Here is a 23,137-nt window from a genome sequence, read left to right as displayed (position 1 = left end):
TCTTGATTTTTTGACTTTTTCGTGCATTAGACTACTCAAGTGTAGTATTTCTTCAAATGGATGTTGTTAGTTGGTTCGTCGAGCACATCTCCTTCTGAAGTTGTTAGCCAATAGGCACTTGATCCATAGGCTGATATAATGACATAGGGACCTAGCCAGTTAGGTTCAAATTTCCCGATCTTGCTGATTTCTAGGATTTTCTTTGAGTACTAGGTCACCAATTTTAAAAATTTGAGGAATGACCTTATGGTTGTAGCTCCTGCACATGTGTTGCTGATATGCTTTGAGATGAGTGTAGGCACATTGGCATCTTTCATCTAGAAGTTCAAGCTCTTGTAGTCGGTTAACTCGATACTCTTCATTTGGAATTAGGCCTTTCAAAGAGACTCTGAGAGATGGAATTTCTATCTCCAGGGGTAAAATTGTCTCTGATCCATATACAAATGAATATGGTGTAGCTCCCGTAGGTGTGCGGATGCTAGTCCTGTATGCCCAAAGTGTTGGATTGAGTTGTACATGCCAATCTTTGCCTGCATCATTCACTATTTTCTTTAGGATTTTCAATATTGTCTTGTTGGATGCTTCTACTTGACCATTCCCCTGTGGGTAGTAAGGTGTAGAAAAATGATGTTGGATTTTGAATTTTTCACATAGTTCTCATACATCTTGGTTCTTGAAAGGTCGTCCATTATCTATGATGATGGAACTTGGAATGCCATATCTGCAGATCAAATAATTAAGGATGAAAGAGGCTATTTGTTTCCCTGTTACTGTGGTCATGGGGACTACTTCAATCCATTTGGTAAAGTATTATGTTGTAGTTATAATGCACTCGTGTCCATTCGAAGATGAAGGATGAATTTTGCCAACTAAATCTAGTCCCCACTGGCAAAAGGGTCAGGATGTTATGAATGGTTGCAGTTCTTGTGCTGGTGCATATATAAGATTGCCATGGATTTGGCATTTAGGACACTTCTTTGCAAAGTGATAAGAGTCTTTTTCCATTGTCAGTCAATAATATCCCATTCTTAGAAGCTTTTTGGCAAGAGTAGGACCACTTCAATGTGTGCCACAGATACCTTCGTGAAGTTCGTGTAAAGCGGAGTCAGATTCATTACGATCAAGGCAACGAAGAAGAGTACCATCTAGACCTTGATAGTACAAAGTATCAACAGTGAGAGTATAACGGGCGGCTTGCCGAATAAAGTTGCATTTTTGGTTTCGGGACAGGTCAATGGGTAGGATATTGTTCTTAAGATAGTCGTATATCGGTCCATATAATGGAGAGTCTGAACCGGTCAAGGCATAGATAACATGGGATTCGGAATGGTCATAGGCTGGGGAGAACAGTTGCTCTACCAAAAACTCGTAACGATTCTGTTACTCTAGAATTTGCAGTAGTGAAGCGATAGTAGCCATTGCATCGGCTGCTCTGTTGTCCAACCTTGGTATTTGCTCGAAGGTGATGTGTACAAAATATTGTTTGAAATCATCCACCATTCGCTTATATGGCAGCAGCTTGTCATCCTTTGTCTAATAGTCATTGTTGATTTGATTGATGACTAGTTGTGAATCTTCGTAGACTTTTAATTATGTGATTCTCCATTCTACGACCATTTTGATGCCTATAACCAGTGCCTCATATTCAACAACATTATTTGTGCATGGAAACATAAGCCTATATGATCTTGGTACGGTGTGCCCTTCAGGAGTGATGAACAAAATGCCAGCACCTGAGCCAGGTTGAGTAAATGATCCATCAAATTACAGGGTCCATTGTGTTGTAGAGATAGCAAGAACATCTCTGTCTAGAAATTAGATCTCCATAGGTTGTTTCCCAGGTAGTGGTGCTTCCGCTAGTTGATTTGCAATTGCTTGCCCTTTGATAGCTCCTCGCTCTGTGTAGTGGATATCAAATTCACTGAGAATCATGACCCATTTAGCCAATCTGCCTGTAAGAGCTGCCTTGCTAAGTAAATATTTGAGAAGATCAATTTTTGCAACTAGCTTAATTGTGTGAGCTAGCATGTAGTGCCTGAACTTTTGAGAGGCAAATACCATTGTTAGACAAGCCTTCTCAATAAATGTATAGTTGAGTTCATATCCGTTCAATGTCCTGCTGATGTAGTATATAGCTCGTTCCTTGCCTTGTTGATCCTCTTGTGCTAACAATGCCCCCAGTGATATGTTTGTTGTTGAAATGTAGAGAATGAGTCACTTCCCTACTATTGGTGGTACTAGAACTGGTGGGTTCATTAAATACTGCTTGATTTGATAAAATGATTCTGCACATTTGGCTTCCCATCTGAATGGTACATTTTTATGTAGCAAATGATTGAACGAGAGAATTTTATCTACTAATTGAGCGATGAATCGCCTAATTGATTGGAGCCGTCCTTGTAGAGATATGAGCTGACTGATGTTCTTTGGTGGTGGCATCTCCATAATGACTTGTACCTTTGCTGGATCCACTTCAATACCCTTAGTTGAAACTATGTAGCCTAGTAACTTGCCTGATGTAACCCCAAATACACACTTCTTAGGGTTGAGCCTGACTTGGAATTTCTCCAATCTGTCAAAAAAAATTCTAAGATGTTTAAATATTCTGCTCTGGTGAATGATTTAGCTAGTAAATCATCCACATAGTCTTCCATGAAGGTATGCATCATGTCATGAAAGATTGTCGTCATAGCTCGTTGATAAGTTGCTCCTACATTCTTTAAGCCAAAAGGCATGACATTCCAATAGTATGTTCCCCAAGGACAGGTGAATGTTGTTCTATCTTGAACCTCTGGGGCTATCTTGATTTGATTATAGCCTGAAAAATAGTCCATTAGTGATAGCATTGCATGGCCTGCTATGAGGTCTACAATTATGTCGATATTGGGTAAAGGAAAGTCATCCTTGGGACGGGTTTTGTTATCTCTAAAATCAATGCATATTCTGATACTACCATCTGGTTTTGATACTGGTACAATGTTGGAAATCCATTCAGCATATCGATAGGTCGAATGAACCCGACATCTAATAGTTTCTTCAGTTCGGCTTTAACCATGAGTGCCACATGTGGATTCATCTTTTGCAGTTTTTGCTTGATTGGCCTGGCTCCTGGAGTAATGGATAGGTGATGCATGATCAATTGTGGATCAATCCCAGGCATATCTGCATATGACCAAGCAAATTTGGTTTGCTTTTCTTTAAAAAATTTGATGAACTCTGATCTTTCTTCCTCTGTCAAAGATTCTGATGCATGATCAATTGTGGATCAATCCCAGGCATATATGCATATGACCAAGCAAAGTTGGTTTTCTTTTCTTTAAAAAATTTGATGAACTTTGATCTTTCTTCCTCTATCAAAGATTCTGCTAGGTGTATATTCTTGGTTGCTTCTGTAGTACCAATGTTGATTGATTGAGTGGACTCAATCAATATGGGTGATCCCTTGTGATAATGCTTAGGAAGAGTGTCAAGTCTCCCATCCTTAGGTTCCTTAAAAAGGTTTTCACCCTCAGATGCGTCATTTATTTTTACTTTTTTGTGATCTATTGCTGCCATTGACTGGTTTTCAGCAATAGATCCTTTATTTTGTTCATTTTTGCGACTGAGAGACTTGGCACTCCCCTGGTTGCAGATGTCATTTCTTTGTTCACTGGTAGAGTCTGTCTTCGGGTTAACGGTACATAAGTAATGGATAATGGATTCATCATTTGGGAAAATTGGTATATCATAAGTTTCAGGTTCGTCCCAATCTATGAGGTCAGGAAAGACAAGTGGTAAGGAGTCGTTAGGTGGATCAAGTTCTGCTGTTGTAAGTGTCAGGACGGAGGTATCCTCATGATTGGCCTGGGTGTTAAAGATGTTAAGGATTTCATCAAGGTCTTCGATGGCATCATTTTTCGTATAGACTTGCTCATAATGTCATTGCTCGTTTTCCTTGGCGTCATAGATATTTTGTGGACCAAATTCAAGTGGTCTAGATTTTGTGCCGCGTTCTTCTTGAGAGATGGGTGTATTACTGTCATTTGCACAAATATCTTCAGCAATGTTAGAACAGCTGCCCCATTCATATTCATTGGAATCAGTCTCAAAGGTATTATCCCAGATTCTAGCAGTGTTGTGAATTGGTATGTTGTAGGGTGAGAACAGGTCTTTGATGATTGATACAAGTTTGATAGTTTTCTCTGATTCTGTGTCAGACCCTGCTTCTACCTTTTGCATTTGTTCGTATACTGTCTCTCCTCAGGGAGGAATGATGTAATCAGGAGGTGATTCTTCTTTGTTGGATATTAGTTCTTGAATATGATGTGCTTCTGCAGTAGATGCTTCTTTCTTGTGATTGATAAGCTACCTTTGATATTGCTTTTGTTCTTGGTTTTCACGTTCCTTACGTATTGTCTCGGCTGACTCAAATAGTGCCTCCTGCCAGGAGTCTTCTTTGTATTTCTTCTTTGCTTTCCACTAAGGTTTTTGATATTTGTGTGGTGCCCTCTTTGGTAGTAGAGTGAGGTCAAAACCCAATCCCTTTTTATCTTTACTGAATTGTGAAGGAGGATCCAATGGTTTTGTGATGCCTTCCTGACGTTTTCCAATAGGTCCTTTACCCTTGTATCCCATTTGTTGCATGATTAAGTAGCCTTTTCCATACAGGTGTGTTGGTATAGCTACCTCCATAGTAGCTACTCTGTCTTCTTCCTCATCCTTGTACAACCAACTAAGGATGTCTTTTTCCTCTGATTCATGTGCTCGAGTTCCTAGTTGGATAAATGTGCCATCAAACTTGGTGATGGGTTGGGTTGCTTGATGTGTTGATGTTATAGGTAATCCATGAGATTTAGGTGATGTTGGTAAGTTGGCCAAACACATGGGTTCCAAAGAGTACTCTCCCATGCCTTGCTCTTTGATTTTCATTTTCTGCTTGAAATCTATAGAGAGTGATGTAGACTTTTCTTGCTGAGGATCTGGTGTTAAGTAACTTTGTTTTTCTCTATTATGTGAAATCAAGTTGTCTTGGGTTGCCCCCATAGCATTACAATGTTGAAAAGGATTATGATCTGCTGATATGGAAATCTCCTGTCCATTGTAGGGGAACTTAACACACTGGTGATAAGTAGAAAATACTACTTGCATTTCATGTATCCAGGGTCGACCCAATAAGATATTGTATGTGAGGTCTATGTCCAAGACTTGGCACATAGTGTCCTTTTGTATTAGTCCCACTTGTATTGGCAACATTACTGTCCCTTTGGATGATCTCTCTTCATAATCATAGGCTTTGATAGTGATCTTTTTGTGTGGATCAATAGATTGCTCAGAGAAGCCTAATGCACGGATAAGTTTTAAGGTACAGATATTGAGTCTAGCTCCTCCATCTATTAATACTCTTTTGACTCGATGCTTGTAGACTAAGACTTCAATGTGGAGTGGAGTATTGTGTGGATGGCTTAATGAGATATTATCATGCTCAGAAAAAGTGAGGTTATGAGGCCCTGTCATATGAGCTACCATGGCATGGAATTTGTCAGCATCCAGATCTTGAGGTACACTTGTTTTTAGTAACGCTTGTTCCAATATGTCTTTGTGTTTTGGCGAAAGTTTCTGCAACTCTAGTATAGATATTTGAGCAGGAGTTTTGCGCAGTTGACTTACTAGATCATATTGAATTTTGGGTACGGCGTTCGTTGTTGACATATGCCCTTTCAAGACATATTTTTGAGCTCTGATTGTTACATTGACAGATTCATATTCACGCTTATCTCTGATTGTGATGACGTTTACTTGATTGTCTTCAGCTGATATATGATTGATGGTGTTATTGTATATGTGATTGATACGAGCTCCACGTGTATTGTTTGAGGTTGAAGCTCCATCCTTGTTGTAGTTTGGAAGAGGATTCTTAAAAGCTCCATGGTCACTGTTTGTCTTGAGACCATCGACTGTTAAATCACCTCTATCAATCATGTCTTGAACAATGTTTTTCAGTCTCATGCAATCATTGGTTTGATCACCTTTGTTATGATGAAAATCACAAAAGTGAGAGTCATTCCACCAGGGTGGTTTGATTTGTGGTTCAAAGTTGTTGATCGCTGGTAAAAAGATAATTTTTGTTTGCCATGAGTTCTTTGAATGCTGACTCCAATGATTGCCCTAGTGTTGTGTAAATGCGTTTTGGAAAGTTGTTTGCATTACCCCGTGAGTTTGGATTAGGTCCCCGATTGGTGTTATGGTTTTGGGTATTGTTGGTGTTGTTTGTGTTGAGTTGATCTTGATTAGTATTTGGTGCATAAGTGTTAGTGTCTTGGTTAGCACCTTTGGGATTTTTTGTAGCTTGAGGATTACCTGATAATGCGAGCACATGCTTCTTTGATTTTGGATCATTTGATTCATTTCCTCCTTCATTTCCATTGTTTTTGTTTCTGGTCCAGAATCTGGATTTGTCTAAGTTTTTGTTGTTTTGGTTGTTGTAATTGGATGAACTTGTTCCTTCTTTGAAGAATTTTAATGTTCCTTTCTTGACACTGGCCTCTTCTACTTAGATGCCATTCTCAATCAACTTAGCAAAAGATGGTATGCATTTGAGTTTGAGTTTGTAACTCATCTCACTATTCAAGTTGTCGATGAAAATTTCCATCCTTTCCTTTTCGGGCACATCACGAGGATATCTCGAAACCATACGTCGCCAACGTTGAAGGAATACCATGAACGTTTCATTGTTTTTCTGCTTGGTATTACAGACATCTAGCATAGTGATAGCATGTTGAATGTTATAGGAATATTGAGTTATGAATTTGTTGACTAGCTCATCGAATGATCTAACGGGAGGTGTGATTTTGGATAACCATTCCATTGTTTGCCCTCCCAAGCTTCTTGGGAATAACCTCATCAAATAGGTGTCATCATGGGCAAATTCAAGACTCATTGTATAGAATTCTCAAACATGATCATGGGGATCGCTTTTCCCATCATATTTGTCAAATTTGGGAACGTCTGAGTTTGGAAGAAAAGCCACCATGTTTAACCGTCTGTCAAAAGGATAAGGACAAATTTCAATTAAGGAGTACTGTACTGTTGTCCCTTGTTGCATGTCTTGCATTTGTCTTTGTAACATTTGCATTTGTTGAGTGAGAGCAATCAAAGATGCATTATTTTGCCGAGGGAAGAGTTATTCCCTTGCATTAGTTTTAGGCTGAAATGGTGTGTGGAATGGTATGTTTTGCTCAGGGATATCTTGCTCAGGGTCACATGCTTCTTCCTCTCTTTGTCGTTCTTGATATTCATAATGTCAAGATCTTGTTCTAAAAATGTCAATGTCTAAATCTTCAGGAAGTTTAACTCCTTTGCTTGTGAGCATGAGCAGGTATTTTTCTTTGTCATTTTTCATGAGTCTTTCCACAAGCTTTTGAAATGAAGCGCTTTCTTGACATTCTTGAAAGAGTTCTTCAGAAATTTTGATGTCCTCAAGATTTGGATGCTCGAAAGGATTAGATAATCTCCAATTCATGTTGGATTCCGGTTGCATTTCGCTTTGTTTGTCTCGTTGAGAGCGAGTAACAACAGGCATCTAGTAGAAACTTATTGTGACAAAAGGAACGAACTCTTCTTCAATGTTTTGTTCAGGGGTTGGTGGTTCAAATCGGGGTATGTTATAAGTGATGCACTCTTCGGGAAAGAAGGCCGAATTGATCTTCCCTCCTTGATTTATGCATTGATTGAATGCTGATTTTTTATAGAATGCCCTACTCCTCAAGGGTTCCTTGTCAAATTCTTTTGTTTTCTTTTGAAGATACAAGCGTATATGATGAAGGAATGTGCGATGAGATTTGAAGAGTTGGCGATTGATGTATAGAAATTTATTTATTTTGACAAGTTTCGAAGAACTTGGTTGTTGTTTCTTCAACTTAGTGTTATGATAAATATTTTTTCTTCTCAGAATATGAGGATTAGTCATGCACAAGCAATCAATGGTTTCCTTTGATTTGTTTTGGATTCAATTTAGCTTGTTTTGGAAACTCAAGTTTTACTTTATCAAAATGAAGGTTTAGATGCCCCCTCATGACAAAGTGTGTCAAATGATATGGAATAGGAGCTTTCCCGATATAGAAACTCGATTTGACAACTTGGAGTTTTAAAACAAGTGTGTTTTGGGATAAAAATCCGTTTGATTGAAGGACTTGTTTGCCACTTGTGATGATATTTCCTAATTTTGATAGGAGAGATATGTTTATCTTGCAACTAGCTTCAAATTTTGGACAACTTTGTTTGATGAAAATTTTGCTTTGATACTCTTTTTTGGTTTTCTACTTGATGAAGTTCAGGCTGATGAAGGAAAGCTTTCGAAATTGTTTTCAAAATTTTCAAAATTGATCTCTGTTTTGCCCCCTGTTTTCTGGTTTTGGCTATGTGCTAAAGCAGAGACGCAATGCGCTATAGAAAGTTCTCAATGCGCTAGCAAAAACACTCCACGCGCTACGTTGCCCCCTTATACACGCTAATTGGCTTATTTTGATTTTGTCTTGGTTCAAAAAGTTACACGCCAATATGAGCCGCCTATGCGCTATCTGTTAAACCCTACGCGCTAAAATTTGGTTTTCACGCGCTAAGCTGATACTTCAACGCGCTAAACTGTTTTCAAAATGCGCTACTTGAAACTGCTAGTTTTGGTTTCTGTTGAAGCGCTAATGTTAAGCCTTAATGCGCGGAGAAAAAATGTCTAATGCGCTAAAAGATGGTTTCCACGCGCTAAGAGATTGCTCTTACGCGCTAAACTGTCCTGATAGTTTTGACTTGGTTGCTTTTCTACGATTTTTGGAATTTCGCTTTGAGTTTTTAGTGCTAATAGATGATTTTCTGGAGTAACAAATGAAAGCACGACACAAAAGAGACAACCATTTTGCTTAATCCAAACAATGAGTATGTTCTATGAGGATGTGTTCAAATCCCCAATGTTTTGATAGGTTTAGATACAACATGCACTTCAATCAGACTCTTTATTCAAGGGTTATAAGCAATATCATAGCCCACTAGTCTCGATACTCCGTCAGTTCAAACAGTCGTGTCACCCCCTAAGGGGCGCCCATTTTTTTGTCTTTTGCCAAAAATTAACTCAAAGTGAATTGCTTCACAATTGAGTAGCTATCTTGGGAGATATATGGTGAGCGATCTTGGGGGCGGATTCTTCCACACCTTTGCACTATGATATTGCAAATGTCTCGATATTGACTTGGCTCAAAGTTTCTATGCTAAGGTTCGTAATCAGGCTTCCCATTCGGTCGTTAGTGATAAACTCCCGCAGGAGGCTTCCCAACCTTTAGAACAAAGGCTTTACGTATCTCAAGGATACTGGGGGAAGGCTAATCGCTATGCGCAACCGTTGAAAATGACTTTTGTCACTTTCCACTTTTGATTATAGTGGGTTGGAACAGTTGACTTCAAAGTCGTTTCCCACTTAGGTCATTCCCTTCACACCGACCAAAAATGACTTTAAGAGTTTTTCAACCCCTCGGGAAGGCAGGCTTGCTAAAAGATTTATTGCTTGAAGTAAAGAAAGCTTTAAGAGTGGTTTGGCTTTTTGATCACCCAGTTAAGGGGAGAGCATATACCTTCCACTTTCGAGACAAAGCACACAAGTTCTTTTTAGCCTTTTAAAACAATGATTTGCTAACTCTATATGGAGATGTTGCTCCACAAAAACATAGTGTTCCTTTTAACCTTTCAAGGCAATGATTTTCTAATCTATTAAAAGGAACTTGGTCAACAAAATAAATGCGATGTTTTGTCAACAAAAGAAATCAATTTGAAAGGGGAAGATCTTCTCTCTTTAGTTGCAAAAGACTTTTTGGACTTTGTGTGATTCTTTACCTTGCAAAAACTTAAAAATGGATCATTTTATGCACCAAAGGATGGTGAAGTTCTTTTTAAGCCATTTGTTTGCAAAACTTAAAAAATTGATTTGTTCTTTTTAAGATCCAGTTTGAAAAATTTTTCTCCTAGAAAAGCAAGGAAAAATTGTTTTGTGGTTCTTTTTAAAGCCCAAACAAAGTGAGTTCAATTTTATCCAACAAGAATCAAAAAGTTTATGATTGATTTAATTATGAAATGCATCCTATCTATGCATGATTCTACAAATGCAATAAACTAGATTATAAGATGACAAGATTAGTAGCAATACTATCCTAACATGATATACTAGTTTATGATTTAAACTAATGATAAAGGAAATAGTCTAAAAGTGTTTACTAGATCAATTCCTATTACAAAGAGAAGCTAGATGTACTGATAAATTTGAGCATAAATGAGATACTAAAAGTTTGCATGGATCCTTAAAATGGAGGAATGAGAGCTCTATTTATAGTGAAAATAGGGCAATGGATGGTCAAGATTGAAGAAGTTAATCAAGAGTCATGATTGAAAGTTATCAATCCATGTTTACAATTTTCACCAATGAAATGGTGACAATTGTCAACATAAGACTAGTTGAAAGGAGATGAAAGAAGCATTAAATGCTTGAGAAGACCTTATGGTTAAGGAGGTAAGGGTTAAGGTTAGGTTAGGGTTATCCAATGGATAAAGCTTTTATGTGCAAAGGTTAAAGGCATAACCATGGTCAAAGCAATGAATGCTTGATGAGACCCCTGGGTTAGATGGAGGTTAAGTTAGTCAAAAAGTCTCTAACCATGCCACTAAGGGTTAGTTAACCATTAATGGTTTGAAAACTTTGGGGACAAATTTGTAAGAGTCCTTCCAAATTTGGGGGTATTCAACAAGTTAAAGGTTTTAATGCATTTTGAAGACTTTACTCTAAATTTGAGAAGTGACCTCAAATTTAGGGAAAGGGGATAATGGATGGGTTTGGGTTAATTGATTAAGATTAGATGGTTTCTAAAAGAAATTAGGAATAGGGTTTAGGATGCTAGTGGGAGATGTAGGAAAATGCAAGTGGGTGAGGGAAAATAGAATTAATTAAAATAAATTGCTTTATTTCAATTTGGTTGCAAGTTGGGAAATTAAATAAATTAGATTTACTCAATTTGGGATAAACTATTAATTAAATGTAAATTTAATTAAAAGTAAGAAGAAGGGATTTAATTAAATAAAATGATTTATTCAATTAAATGTATGTAAAGGGCTTAAGTGAATTTAACTAAATAAATTGAATAATTTATTTAATTAAATAGAAGAATGTGGGTGATTTAGTTAAATTAGATTTAACTAAATAGAGGAATGAACATAAAATATTCATTTAGGAATATGATCATTTTTATACGTCTACACTATGGGCAGAGTATTAGGTTCTCAACTTGGTTTTTCTTCTCAAAGTTTTAAAAAGAAAGAATGAATCCAATAGATTTTCCTTATCTTCTTTCTCATTTTTTGCCTTGTGAACAAGTCAGTATGATCTCAATCAAGTTGTCTTGGACTTAGTTCTGATTTTCAATTGAAATCAAACATGCAGCTTCCTCAGTTTGGTTATATTCAAGGAATTTTCTTGAGATTTTTAGAATATCCAAGTGTTCAAAAATCCCCTTTAAAGTGCTAAGTGTTGGAGAAAGAGTAAAATTGTGATATACTTGGCTGCTAACCTTCGAAATTCATGCTCAAAATGAGAATTCTAACTTAATTTATTTTGGTTTTGCAGGTGAGAGCTAAGGCGAGATCATCAAATGAAGTTTCAAGCCAAATTTAGAATTGAAGACAAGTCCACAAGCAAGGTTCATTCGAGCATAAAGATGGCTAAAATTTGGCTAATTATGAGAAATACTTCACAGTGGAATTCTTCTCCAAATTCGAGGCACTTGAAAGAATCTCAAGGCATCAAGAAAGAAAAGTCCTTGAACTTGATGAAAAGAATTTTAGACTTCTTGGGGAATTTCATCTACAATCCAAGACCTATGGAAGCAATCAGGACAACTTCTTGAAGGATTTCATCTCCTGAAGAGTCAAAGACAAGCTCCCAATCAGAATCAGATGATGACAAGAAGAAACAAATTTTCATATTTAGACAATTTCTTCACACAAATTGGAGAATTCGGGGAGGACATCCAACACGTTGAGGTGGCACCTTGTCATCTTCCAACCAGTCAGATTGTTCCAAGTCAGCATGTCCAGGTTCAATGAACCTGACTCATCCACAAAAGCTTCTAGAGGGTACACTTCACAATGCAACAACCTTCTATTTTTATTGTTGGTTCATATTTAGCAAGAAGGAAAAGTGTCCCAAATGTAATTTTTTCATTGGCCGAGGGGTAGTTAATTTTAGGAAACCCTAATTAGGGTTTTGATTCTTTCAATCTAGGCCCTTGATCACTGTTCGATCTCGACCATTCAAACTTTTTGTGTGCCTGTATAAGGTTGCCTCCTCTCATTTGGAGAGTGTGAGGTTTTTGAAATATTGTTGCAAGAAGGGCATTTTCAGATAATACATTAATTGTGTGCTTTCTCTTAAGGCCTTGTAATCTCTTTTATCTGAATGATTAGCGAGGTTTTCAATTTCCTCAACACAATAGTTTAGAATTTATTTCATGTTGTTAGATTGAATGCAAGATTTGATAAGTATTGATTTGTGGTTTATCTCCACTCATACTTTCGGTGAATGGATGATTTTCATTCACTATGCAAAGTTAATCTGAGCTTTCCTTTGTGTATGCTTAACTTCCGATCATAAGCACATCCCTTGAAGATTGTATCCACTTTGTGTAGTTGTCCTAAGTGAGGCGAAGCAAAGTGTGGTTTATTGAGTTCACTAAATCAATATCATCTCTTGAATTCCTAGGAATAGATTAGAACTTCTAAATCGTTGTCTCCTTTTCAGTTTTTCCACAATCCAAGTCCCAAATGATAGAGCTTCATTGTCTAAACCTTAATTGTGAACTAAACAATTCAAGCGTAAGTCCCTTTGTGTATTACCAGCAAATCACAACACCCATTGAGTTTATCCACATGTCAAGACTTGACAAAAGAAACCTTGGAATCGCCATATGATCTTCTAGCAATCTTAGTATAAGCGGTGATTTTTCAAGAGGGTAAATTATCTTTGGATACTTTATTCTAATGTTTGGTAGATGATAAAACAGACACCAACAGGGTCCAATCCAACAACGATTTCGTGAAGCAAGCCACTAAAGGCTCTAATTGAGCTTATTGGTGCAGAGAAGGCCTCCACATATGTTGAATTCACTCACCACTTCGATCGTTTGACCAGGTTTTTGTATAGCAGCTCGAAAGACACCGCTCGAGATCTCACTGGGAGAGACAATATCCCTGACGTGTCCCAATTCGAAGTACCCTTGTGGGGTGATGAAATCCTCAATCAAAGATACCTCTCACTACAAAAAAGGCGGGTGTTGTTGATCACATTTCTCTTCACCCAAGGTCCACGAAGGCGAGGGGACAAGATACTTGGTGCAACGGTGGGTCCACCCTACACAATGTGCAAGTGCACCACACAAAATACACGTTCTTTTTAGGCCCAAATGAAAGACTTTTGCTATCCTAGAATGCAAGAAAAGAAACTAAATCTAGTGGAAAGGATGATGGACTTCAACAAGACATCCTACAAAAGAGTGTTAGTAGTCTGATTTTATGTCTTAGACACTCAAAAAAGCTACAAGGATACAGAAAAGTTAGCAAAAAATTGGAAATAAGCACTTACAGCAAAGACGTTAAAGTGTAGGCGCAGACGCCGATTCATCTATGCAAACGTCAGTTGAGGTGCTGCATAAAAAAAGTTAGCATGCAAATTCAAAATTTAAAAATTGAGAGTAAGCGAGAATAAGCGGAGACACTGAAGTGCAAGCGCAAACGTTGATTGAGGTCTTGCACAAAAAAAAAGATTAGCCTGCAAAAATTCAAAATTTTAAATTTTAAAAAAAGTGAGAAAAGCACCCAAGCGGAGACATTGATCCATGGATGGAATAACGTCTACGCAGACATTGATGCACATACGTTGATCTGCAGTTTTCATAAAAAAATTCATAAAAAGTTAGGAGAGTTTTTTTTTTGAATGGAGACATTAATTTGGGGTTGCGGAGATGCCGAAATAGAGGGGCGGAGATGTCCATCTACAGACAAAGACGCCAATTCTCAATTTCTACACAAAAATGTTAGCAGGAAAATTTAAATTTAAACGAAGATGTTGAAGGACTAAAGCGAAGATGTCAAAACAACACAGTGAAGATGTTGAAATGTAGACGCAGGCGTCGTTCTACTAACCTGCAATGAAAATACTTCACAAATCCGAACATTTGTTAGTAGCTGGGTATGTGGGTCCCACCGGACGTGCCAAAATGAAGATGGACAAATCTAGATCAATGGTTAGTTGCATAAATCATATAAAAACACCAATAAAAGCATTCAAATAGCATAAATAACCATTATACCTAGATGATCACTTCTTCCTCCGATTGAGCTAATCAAGTGGAAGATGCGTCGTAACTCCACTTGATTTGATTTGCTCCTTGGATGAAGGACCGGTGTGGATTGCTCTCCACTACACAACAAGAGATTGGATTGAGTGATTAAGATGAAATCGATTGGCTAAGTGAGACAAGATTTTGGCATTATGATGGTGGTATGAATGATCTTGAGACTAAAGGGACAACATGACAATGCATGAAAAGTGAATGATTTGTGAGGAGAAGAGACTCCAATTTATAGATTGGAGGAGGCCGAAATGGAGAGCCAAAATTGATTTGAAAATGAAGGGTTGAGATTGATTTGAAATGGAGGAAAGGATTGAGATGACAAGGTGTGAGATTCAAGAGATTTGTCATAAAGGCATTTCTTGTCTTCATACATCTCAAGGTACATGGGGAAGAGTTCTCCAAGTACATTGAGAAGAGAAGAGAAATATAAAATTCCTTGGGGGAAGGGAGGAGGAATTAAAAATTCCAAAATAAGAGATGTGTGGAAAGACTAAATGAGAAAATGAATTAAAAATTCTTTGAGAAGAGGAGGCATGTGGAGATTCAAAGAATTTGAATTTCCTTGAAAGGATCAAAGTGGGTGCATTTAAGATTGGATGATGAGATGGGAAAGCCACTTATGGCAAAGAATTGACTCATCCCTAATCAAAGTGATTAGAGATGTGCAAATGATTATGGAATTAATTAGGCTAGCTGATAGGATTAGAAAGAGTGATTTGTAGGAATCACATGATTAGCTTAGTTAATTGAGATTAATTAACTAAGTATGGTTTAGAAAAAATAAAATGATTTTAGAAAAAAAAAAAAAAAAAAAGGGAACAATCAATTTTGATTATAAGGTTGTATTGATAAAATTAATTAAATTAATAAATTTTAAAAGGAATAAAGACCAACACAATTAATAAAATTAATTATGTGGAAAGGCTTAAATGAATTAAATATTAATTTAATTAATTTTAGGTGTCTACAACTTCTTGATTTATCAAGCTTGTATCTATAATGCTCATAAATATACTAATGATTTTGGGTCATCTCACATGGCTTATAAGGGCTTTTAGGTAAGTAACTTAAACTTGTTTTTTTAAAGCATTTTCAAATCTCTTTGAGACATTGTAAAAGTTCTTTTAAACAAATGAAGATGCAGCTTATTTTCAAGCCACCATGAAACTCATTCAAAAAAGTTAGGAGCCAAATGTAAGGATTAGTAATGATATTTAATAAACATCATGTCTGTGCCAACTTCTTGTTGGGAGTTAAGACATGATAACAAATCTGTAACAAGATATGAATATAAAAGATGCTAGCATTTAAGAGAACCATAAGAAACAATCACAAATTTGCAACATCCAACCATCCAACCTAACAGTCTAGAACATTAGAAGTGAGAATAGTTAAAATTTCTCAAGAAGTTCATAAAAATGATGAGCCTTATTTCAACTACAGGTTGCATGGATTCTTAAATTCTTATACATAGAAATAAGGATTCTTTTATTAGAAATTGTAATAACAGTATAGAATAAAATTATAGATTTTGAAAAAAAGGCCATGCAAGCTGCCACAGAGACATAAAAGTTCCTAAGCTCGTGGATGGAACTTTCAACCCCTCTTCAACAATATTGGCTAAAAGTTTGCAGCTATATATGCAGGGCTCCAAGTTTACAGGAAAATGTTCTAGATGGCATACTTAGATGCCATTAAAAACCATCTTAAATTGAGAACAAATGAGAGCAAGTAAAATCCCATTTCAATTGATAAATGCAATAACATCAGGATTGTCTCCACGCTGATATAATTCTCTTGAAACATTGTAGTCTTAATGACTTTTGTATAGACTATTACCCAAATCACTCATACTATCTCAGGCATTTGTTTGGTGGCACTCAAATGGAATTGATCCAAAACAATCTTCCAACTGATTGTTCTGGTATTGCTGCACTTCCTATGTTCCATGAGGTCTCATAAAGGTTTTACTTCATTCTTGTGACCCAAGGCAATCCTCGCTTTTCACCTTCAGTAGGCTTGTGCTTGTATCCTTGTTTCTTTCCACCTGTTTTGGGTTCATGCTGCTTCACTTGGGAAGGAGGTGCCAAATGTGGTCCTAGGTAGATTTTTTCATTTGTGTTAAGCATCTGCCACAAGAAAATTTACAGTGACTATATGTCACAAGAAAAATTCCTTCATATTATCTTGTCAATGTCTCAAGACAAAACCTGAATGTATTACAGTGAATAGCCCAGTTTCTGGACTCACGGTATCATACATTCTAGCCTTCAGAAATTTATTTGGGGTACATGGGTATTAAATGGGCAGAACAGAAAAAATGCATAGAAAATTGGTCTGAGAATATATGGAAGGCCTTGCCTAAAAACAGAGAAATTGAGAAAAAAAAAGAGATTGCATCAAGATTGCAATTTTCATGCAAGATCACAAAATGCAAATTTAAACCATAAAAATAAGTTGAGTATAACACAAATGCAGAAGAAAACAGAGAAATTGAGAGAAAAAAAGATATTGCATCAAGATTGTAATTTTCATGCAAGATCACAAAAAGCAAATTGAAACCATAAAAATAAGTTGAGTATAACACAAATGCAGAAGAAAACAGAGAAATTGAGAGAAAAAAAGATATTGCTTCAAGATTGCATTTCTCATTCAAGATCACAAAATGCAAAATTAAACCATAAAAATAAGTTAAGCATAACACAAATCCAGAAGCAATCTTTTCAGAATGGACTGTGCAAAAATTATACCAACTATCGAGTATAACATCTCTAATATGCAAATTAAAATTCTCAGCATCAAGTCAGCTTCAGAGAGTTGGCTAGAATAAAATGGTCTCAGAAAAAAACACTCTAAATGCAAACAATAAGAGGTCTGGCATAAATACAGACATATACAGGAGAAAAACAAGAAGAATGCAGTTCTGATGAAAAATCATTCCTTCCAGATTAAAAACCCTTAACAGAAATGGCCAAACAGCTTAAAAATTTATGGACAGTTCATCTCTAATATTCTCAATAAACTCTTCATGTTCAAGTCAAGTTTCACTGTGGAAGACATGGCCTAAAATAAAATGGGCTTGGAATGAATTCCTCCAAATATAAACAATGCAAGTTTTTGAATTTCATTACTAAGTTCTTCCATAATACAAAATACAGAGAAACCCAAGAACATAAAATTTAAAACTGCTAATCTGATTTTAAAATCCCATTAGCAGAGATCACAAAAGACAAAAATAAAAGAAATCCTACCCAAATCCAAAACCCTTCTCACCTTTTGAGAAGATGAAATGGAACTCTTAGTTGCCACTGCGTCATCCTTCACTGAATCACAATTTGCAAGCTTCAGACTTGGAATCTCAAAACCATCAGCATCTGCAAAAGACCAATATCACATTCAATATGGATACCAATGCATACAAATATAACTTTCACTAAACAGTTAACACTTCCAGATAATGCAGAAACTAAAAACACCCCCTGAAACAGACTACCAAACAAATCACTGAAGCCCTTCCTTATAAAAACAATATAGCATTGAAACAGAACTTCAGTAATACTTTACTGGAATTTGGAAAGCATTTCTAGAGGAGGAAGAAGAAAGAGTGCCTATTTTAAGTCTCTTTCATTTGTGTATCAGATAATCCATAAAAGGGATTTCTCTTGCACATTATCACAGATATGTGCCCAACCAGTGCTTTCAATCAATAAAACACAAGTATAAGAAAAATTTGCCATGTAAAAACTTATGTTCAAACTAGATACCAATGCATACAAATAGAAATCTCACTAAACAATTAACACTTCCAGATGAAGCAGAAACTAAAAATACCCCCTGAAACAGACTACCAAACAAATCACTGAAGCCCTTCCTCACAAAAACAATATAGCATTGAAACAGAACTTCAGCAATACATTTATTGGAATTTGGAAAAAGCATTCATATAGGCGCAAGAAGAAGATCAAACATGCCCAACCAGTGCTTTCAATCAATAAAACAAATGTATCAGAAAAATCATAACTTGCCATGTAAAAATTTATGCTCAAACTGAAATAATACAGGAATTCTTTTCTCACCCCATTCATCTACTTCAACAGAAGCACAATGAGATGACTCCATTTTGTCCTCCTTAGGTAGCCAATCTCATGGATTCCAACAAAAAGAAAAATGCATAAACTCTGCTCCTCTGTAACAAACCCTCTGAGCCACTTAAATAGAGAGGGTTTCTTGTCCATAACATATACCCATAAGCTAAATAGCTCAGGAAATCACTAAAACATAGCAGAACGGCGCCATTACAAACTGAGTCACTCCAAATCTATCCCACCTCTAAATCTAACTTCTTCCCACTTGAGAGAATCTAGTACCGCATGCTAACTCTGCTCGTCATCATTTCTGTTGGATTTTTATTTTGTTGGGTACCTAGCTTGCTACTTTTTAGTTTTCCTTTGCTTGTGATCAGATTTTTGTTTGATTTTGTTGCGGCCCTACAAGATGATGTGGGATTTTTCAGATTTCATGTCCGCTTGTCCATTTCATTACCATTTTACTTTACTAACTCCTTCAAAAAATCACCTGGATGATTTGTGGGGTTCACGGCAAGATTAATTTTTTTCATCAAACTTTTTCATGCTTTGTCGTGATGCTTCCTGTAAAATTACACAGACAAATGCCCGCTTCCAAATTTCAACAATTTCCGTGTATTTTGAGTAGTTTTGCCTCGTTTGTAAGAAAACCTTTTCTAGATATTCGCTATGTAATAAGGATTTGTATTGCGTATGTAATGATAATATATTAATTTTTATGAAAAAGTTTAAATTATGTGATCATTGTACGGCTACTTGTCATGTTCTGTAATATATGTGATTTAAATATTTTAAGGTTGATTAAATGAATCTTACTTACTAAAGCTATGATGCTTTTACATTTTATGATAGTGTATTTGAGTGTTTTTTATTTAGATCATGATGAAGTGAGCAAAAGAAAAGTGGGTTGGAGACCTAGATTTGCAAAATAAGGAATGTATGGATTGCAAGAGAACGAAAAATAAATTGGAAGAGGGGATAAGAATAGGGGAATCAAGAAGAATATGAAGACAAATGTGCATACATATTAAATATGTGTAGTCAAATATATTATTGATATTAATATACAAGCATGTTCGTATAATTAAAAAATTTAGATCACACACACAGATACATATATATCATATAAGTAAATATCTTTCATGAGAATATTTCAACAACCAAAAGAGAAAGATATTTTTAATTTCTTAGGATAGTATTGTGCGACAAAATATCCAAAAATTTAAAAAATTATAAAAAATTTACTAGAAGAGGAGGAATAACTAATTAATTTTATATTGAAAGGCATCCTATTTGCATGAACATTGAGATAGAGAAAGTAAAGGGAAGGTACATTAGTAATTTTGAGAAATGGATCTTCTCAATAAGTTTGAAATTGTTTTGCAATGCATACCATATAGTGTGTTATTATATGATTACATTTCAAAGTTTGAACCATCAAAATCAATCACAACTACAAAACACAGTTGTCAAAGTACAAACAAACTATCTACAAAGAAACCCTAGGTAGGCAAGGCTAAAAAGGCTTAGCTACTATGAAGTACAATCCATTAGAAGGCTATAGTTCCTAACGATGAAGCTTCAATATTATGCTCCTTCATATTAATGAGAAAGTTTGCATATCTACCAACACAAAATAAAATATACGAGGTACATCCTATCTTCTCTTGAATAAGGAAATCTTATATGTTATTGAATCGATCAAAGAAGATGACCTCAAGGTTTTGATTAATGCTAGGTCTTGACTATACTTGGATAACTTAGTGAATGATGTGATTTGCTGGTAATCACAAAGGGATTTACACATCTACAAAGTTGGAAAATAAATAATAAGGGTTTGAAATGATATGAAAATATGATGAATCCTAACTGAGTTTTCAGATCTAGAACCTGAAAAACTAAACTCAACATCTGATACAACAATCTAAATGATGCTACAAAAGTAAACATGTCATTGTGCCTTCCATGTCACTTGTGCTTATCACTCAACAGATTTCAAACAATTTTGTTGTTGCCTTCCTTCCAGCTACTCTAGGGGGCTACCCTTCTACGTCTCATCTCTTTGTTGTAGGTGTTTCTGCACGAGGGTGGTTTTGGGGTTATGCCTACTATAGTTATTGTCCCCTTTGGCCTTCATTGGGACTCATTAGGGTTTGTGCTCCCGCCCTTTCCTCTACATCCCCCTTAGTTGTTGGTGGGTCTAGCATTGCCTCTGATGATGGCGGTCCTATTGGGGGTAACACAAGTGCTAGTGTCCCTCCTAGACAAACTGGTGAGTAGAGCTTTAACAATGTTGCTAGATTTGCTACTACTCCTCCTCCTAGGGGGAAATCTCACCCTCTTTTCCTTGTGCGAAGATCTCCCCTATGGTGGTTTGTGTTCAAGATGTGGTGAAGAATGTTACCTTCTACCAACACTATGGGTTAGTGTGTAGATTTGTGGGGCTTTAGCCTTCCCTTCTTGATCTACATTGTTGGGTGTGATTCTTGGAAACCTTTGGTTTTTGGTAGCATTGAGCTCTTCCCTTATGCTTGGAGTTTTTTTATTGCTTCATTTCCCTCTTTCGAGGATCGTGACTACTTGTTGAGTAAGATATGGGTTTGGGGAGTTGACTCCCTCTCTGTCAAACCTTGGATAGCTTCTTTTAACCCTCTTACAAAACCACTTAATGTGCATCTGATGTGAGTTCACTTTCTCAATCTTCCTCTTCATTTTTGGGAGCATTCTTATTATGAGGCCACTAATAACTCTATTGGTTGCTTCTTGAAGGTGGTTGATCTCGTGTCCTCCATGGGTCATTCTACTTTTGCTCGCATTTTAATTGATATTAACATCTCTTTATCTCTCCTTGGGAATGTGGTTCTTAAGGTTGGAGATAAGCCATGGACTCAACTGTTGTATTATGAGGGTCTCCCCTTTCACTGTTGTAGATGTTTCTCAATTGGTCACTTAGCTTTGGATTTTTCTCTCTCACTGTAAAGGTGTTGCTACTTGGTAGAAAGATACCACTGTCAAGATCACTTGATTGTCAAGGCTCTTGATTCTGATGACTCTTCAAATGCTGATATGGACTCTTCCTAGGATGAGATTGTGGCTCTTACTGTTGTTGTGGCCTTCGTTGGCTCCTTGGATTCTACGGGTGTGACCCCTTAAGGCCTTGAGGTTTCTTCTCCTGTTGCTCTCGTTCTACAACAACAATTTACTCCAAGTGTCATTCTACAACAACAACTTGTTCCAAGTGTGGATGGTTTCTTTAAGGGGGTTTCCCCACTTGATCTTACTTGTAATGATATCCCTAGAACAATAGTATTGCCTAGAATATTGTTTGTAGGCAAAAAGGTAAGTCCTCCCCCTCTCAAACTTTGTGTTGGGTTAGGGGTGTTTCTCCCCACTCTTGAGTTGGCTTCATAGCTTATTCTATTGTGATGTTGTTGGTTTGGTATGCCTTTTAACAGTGGTCCTCTAACCTGTTGTTATTGGTGTGTTTGACCTAAGCTTGTATAGGGCCAACACCCTTTTTTTGTTGCCTACGAGCTATTTTTATGCAGGGCCAACACCCTTGTTTTATTATTTTTTTTAACAAAAACAATCTAAATGATTATTTCTTTCCTAAAATAATTGGAATAAAATTCAAAAGACAGGGTTAGAGAAACTAAACAAAAACTATGAACAATGACATTAATGGTTGATGCTACAAATAGACAAATTTCTCATAAAACTTATTCCTACTTAACTAGAGACAACTTTGGCCAGGATTAAACTCTATCAAGGGCCTAAATTGAGCTTCTAGAAACCCTAAGATACTTTGTATTTAATAATTTCACCAACTCCACTCTAGGACAAAAGTTAATGCTTCCTGGGATAGAAAAAGACAAAATAGAACTTTTTGTTGGAGAATAAGACAAAATAATAGCCTTTCTGGGAAATAATAATATTTGGCCTTATGATATTAAATAATATTGATGCTCTGCAAAATGGACAAGTGGTTAGACTAAAGCCTGTGGTCGTATAACACACAAAAACAACAAGAAACAAAGATCCAAGTTAGTGTTATTCAACCAAAAACTAATCTAAGCAGGCGTCTCAAAAGAGACACTAAAAACATGATAAAGGATTTAACTATGGAACTAAATACCACAAGACATCTCCAAATGCCTTTTAACATGCTCTTAGCTCCTTCTCCTTTGTTCCTCTCCTCTCCAAGTTCCAAATTAGTGTAGCTCTCAGCAACTTTTTGCACTATGAATGCTTATGGAGGTTCAAGATTGTAGATGATTATGACTTATGTTATGCAAGTGTGAATAAAAGCTAAAATAAGAGATTTAACTAATTGATTTTAAACCAAAAGAGTGAATATTATGCTAAATGCTCTCTAAAAATGCCTATAGATTAAATGCATACAAGTTTTTAGGATCTGGATTATGAAGAAATGGGCTCTATTTATAGAAAAAATGGAGCAATGGATGGTTGAGATTGAGTAATCTCAACAAGGGTCAGGATTGAATGACATCAAATCCATGTGAGGGCTTTCAACCCAGTCCCAGGATGACAAGTGTCAATGTGAGATAGGTTGAGAGGAGAGGGAATAAACATTAAATGCTTGACATGACCTGAGAGTTAACTTGGGAGTTAAGG

General features: G+C 36.4%; 1 protein-coding gene across 1 annotated transcript; it reads right to left on the bottom strand.

The window, feature by feature from the left end:
- Positions 1 to 15,921: 15,921 nt before the first annotated feature.
- LOC131064326 (uncharacterized) lies at positions 15,922 to 19,128 on the bottom strand. The gene is made up of 3 exons (XM_057998432.2): positions 18,494 to 19,128; positions 17,691 to 17,791; positions 15,922 to 16,546 (listed from the first exon to the last, which is right to left on the bottom strand). The coding sequence occupies exons 1-3, from the start codon at positions 18,534 to 18,536 to the stop codon at positions 16,385 to 16,387; spliced, it is 306 nt and encodes a 101-aa protein (XP_057854415.2). The 5' UTR covers positions 18,537 to 19,128; the 3' UTR covers positions 15,922 to 16,384.
- Positions 19,129 to 23,137: the final 4,009 nt, after the last annotated feature.

This window comes from Cryptomeria japonica, chromosome 3 (genome assembly GCF_030272615.1).
Source record: "Cryptomeria japonica chromosome 3, Sugi_1.0, whole genome shotgun sequence".
In the NCBI taxonomy this organism is placed as follows: domain Eukaryota; kingdom Viridiplantae; phylum Streptophyta; class Pinopsida; order Cupressales; family Cupressaceae; genus Cryptomeria; species Cryptomeria japonica.
The sequence above is the reverse complement of the archived record's forward strand: the minus strand, read 5'-3'. Positions and strand labels throughout refer to the sequence as shown.

Bases quoted from the DNA above. Each gene is read 5' to 3' on its own strand.
- LOC131064326 (XM_057998432.2), bottom strand. From the start codon at position 18,536: ATGGAGTCATCTCATTGTGCTTCTGTTGAAGTAGATGAATGGG. The intron at 17,792-18,493 runs GTGAGAAAAGAA...GGTCTTTTGCAG, and splicing joins TGTTGAAGTAGATGAATGGG to ATGCTGATGGTTTTGAGATT. The intron at 16,547-17,690 runs GTGAGAAGGGTT...TTCTTGTGGCAG, and splicing joins CCATTTCATCTTCTCAAAAG to ATGCTTAACACAAATGAAAA.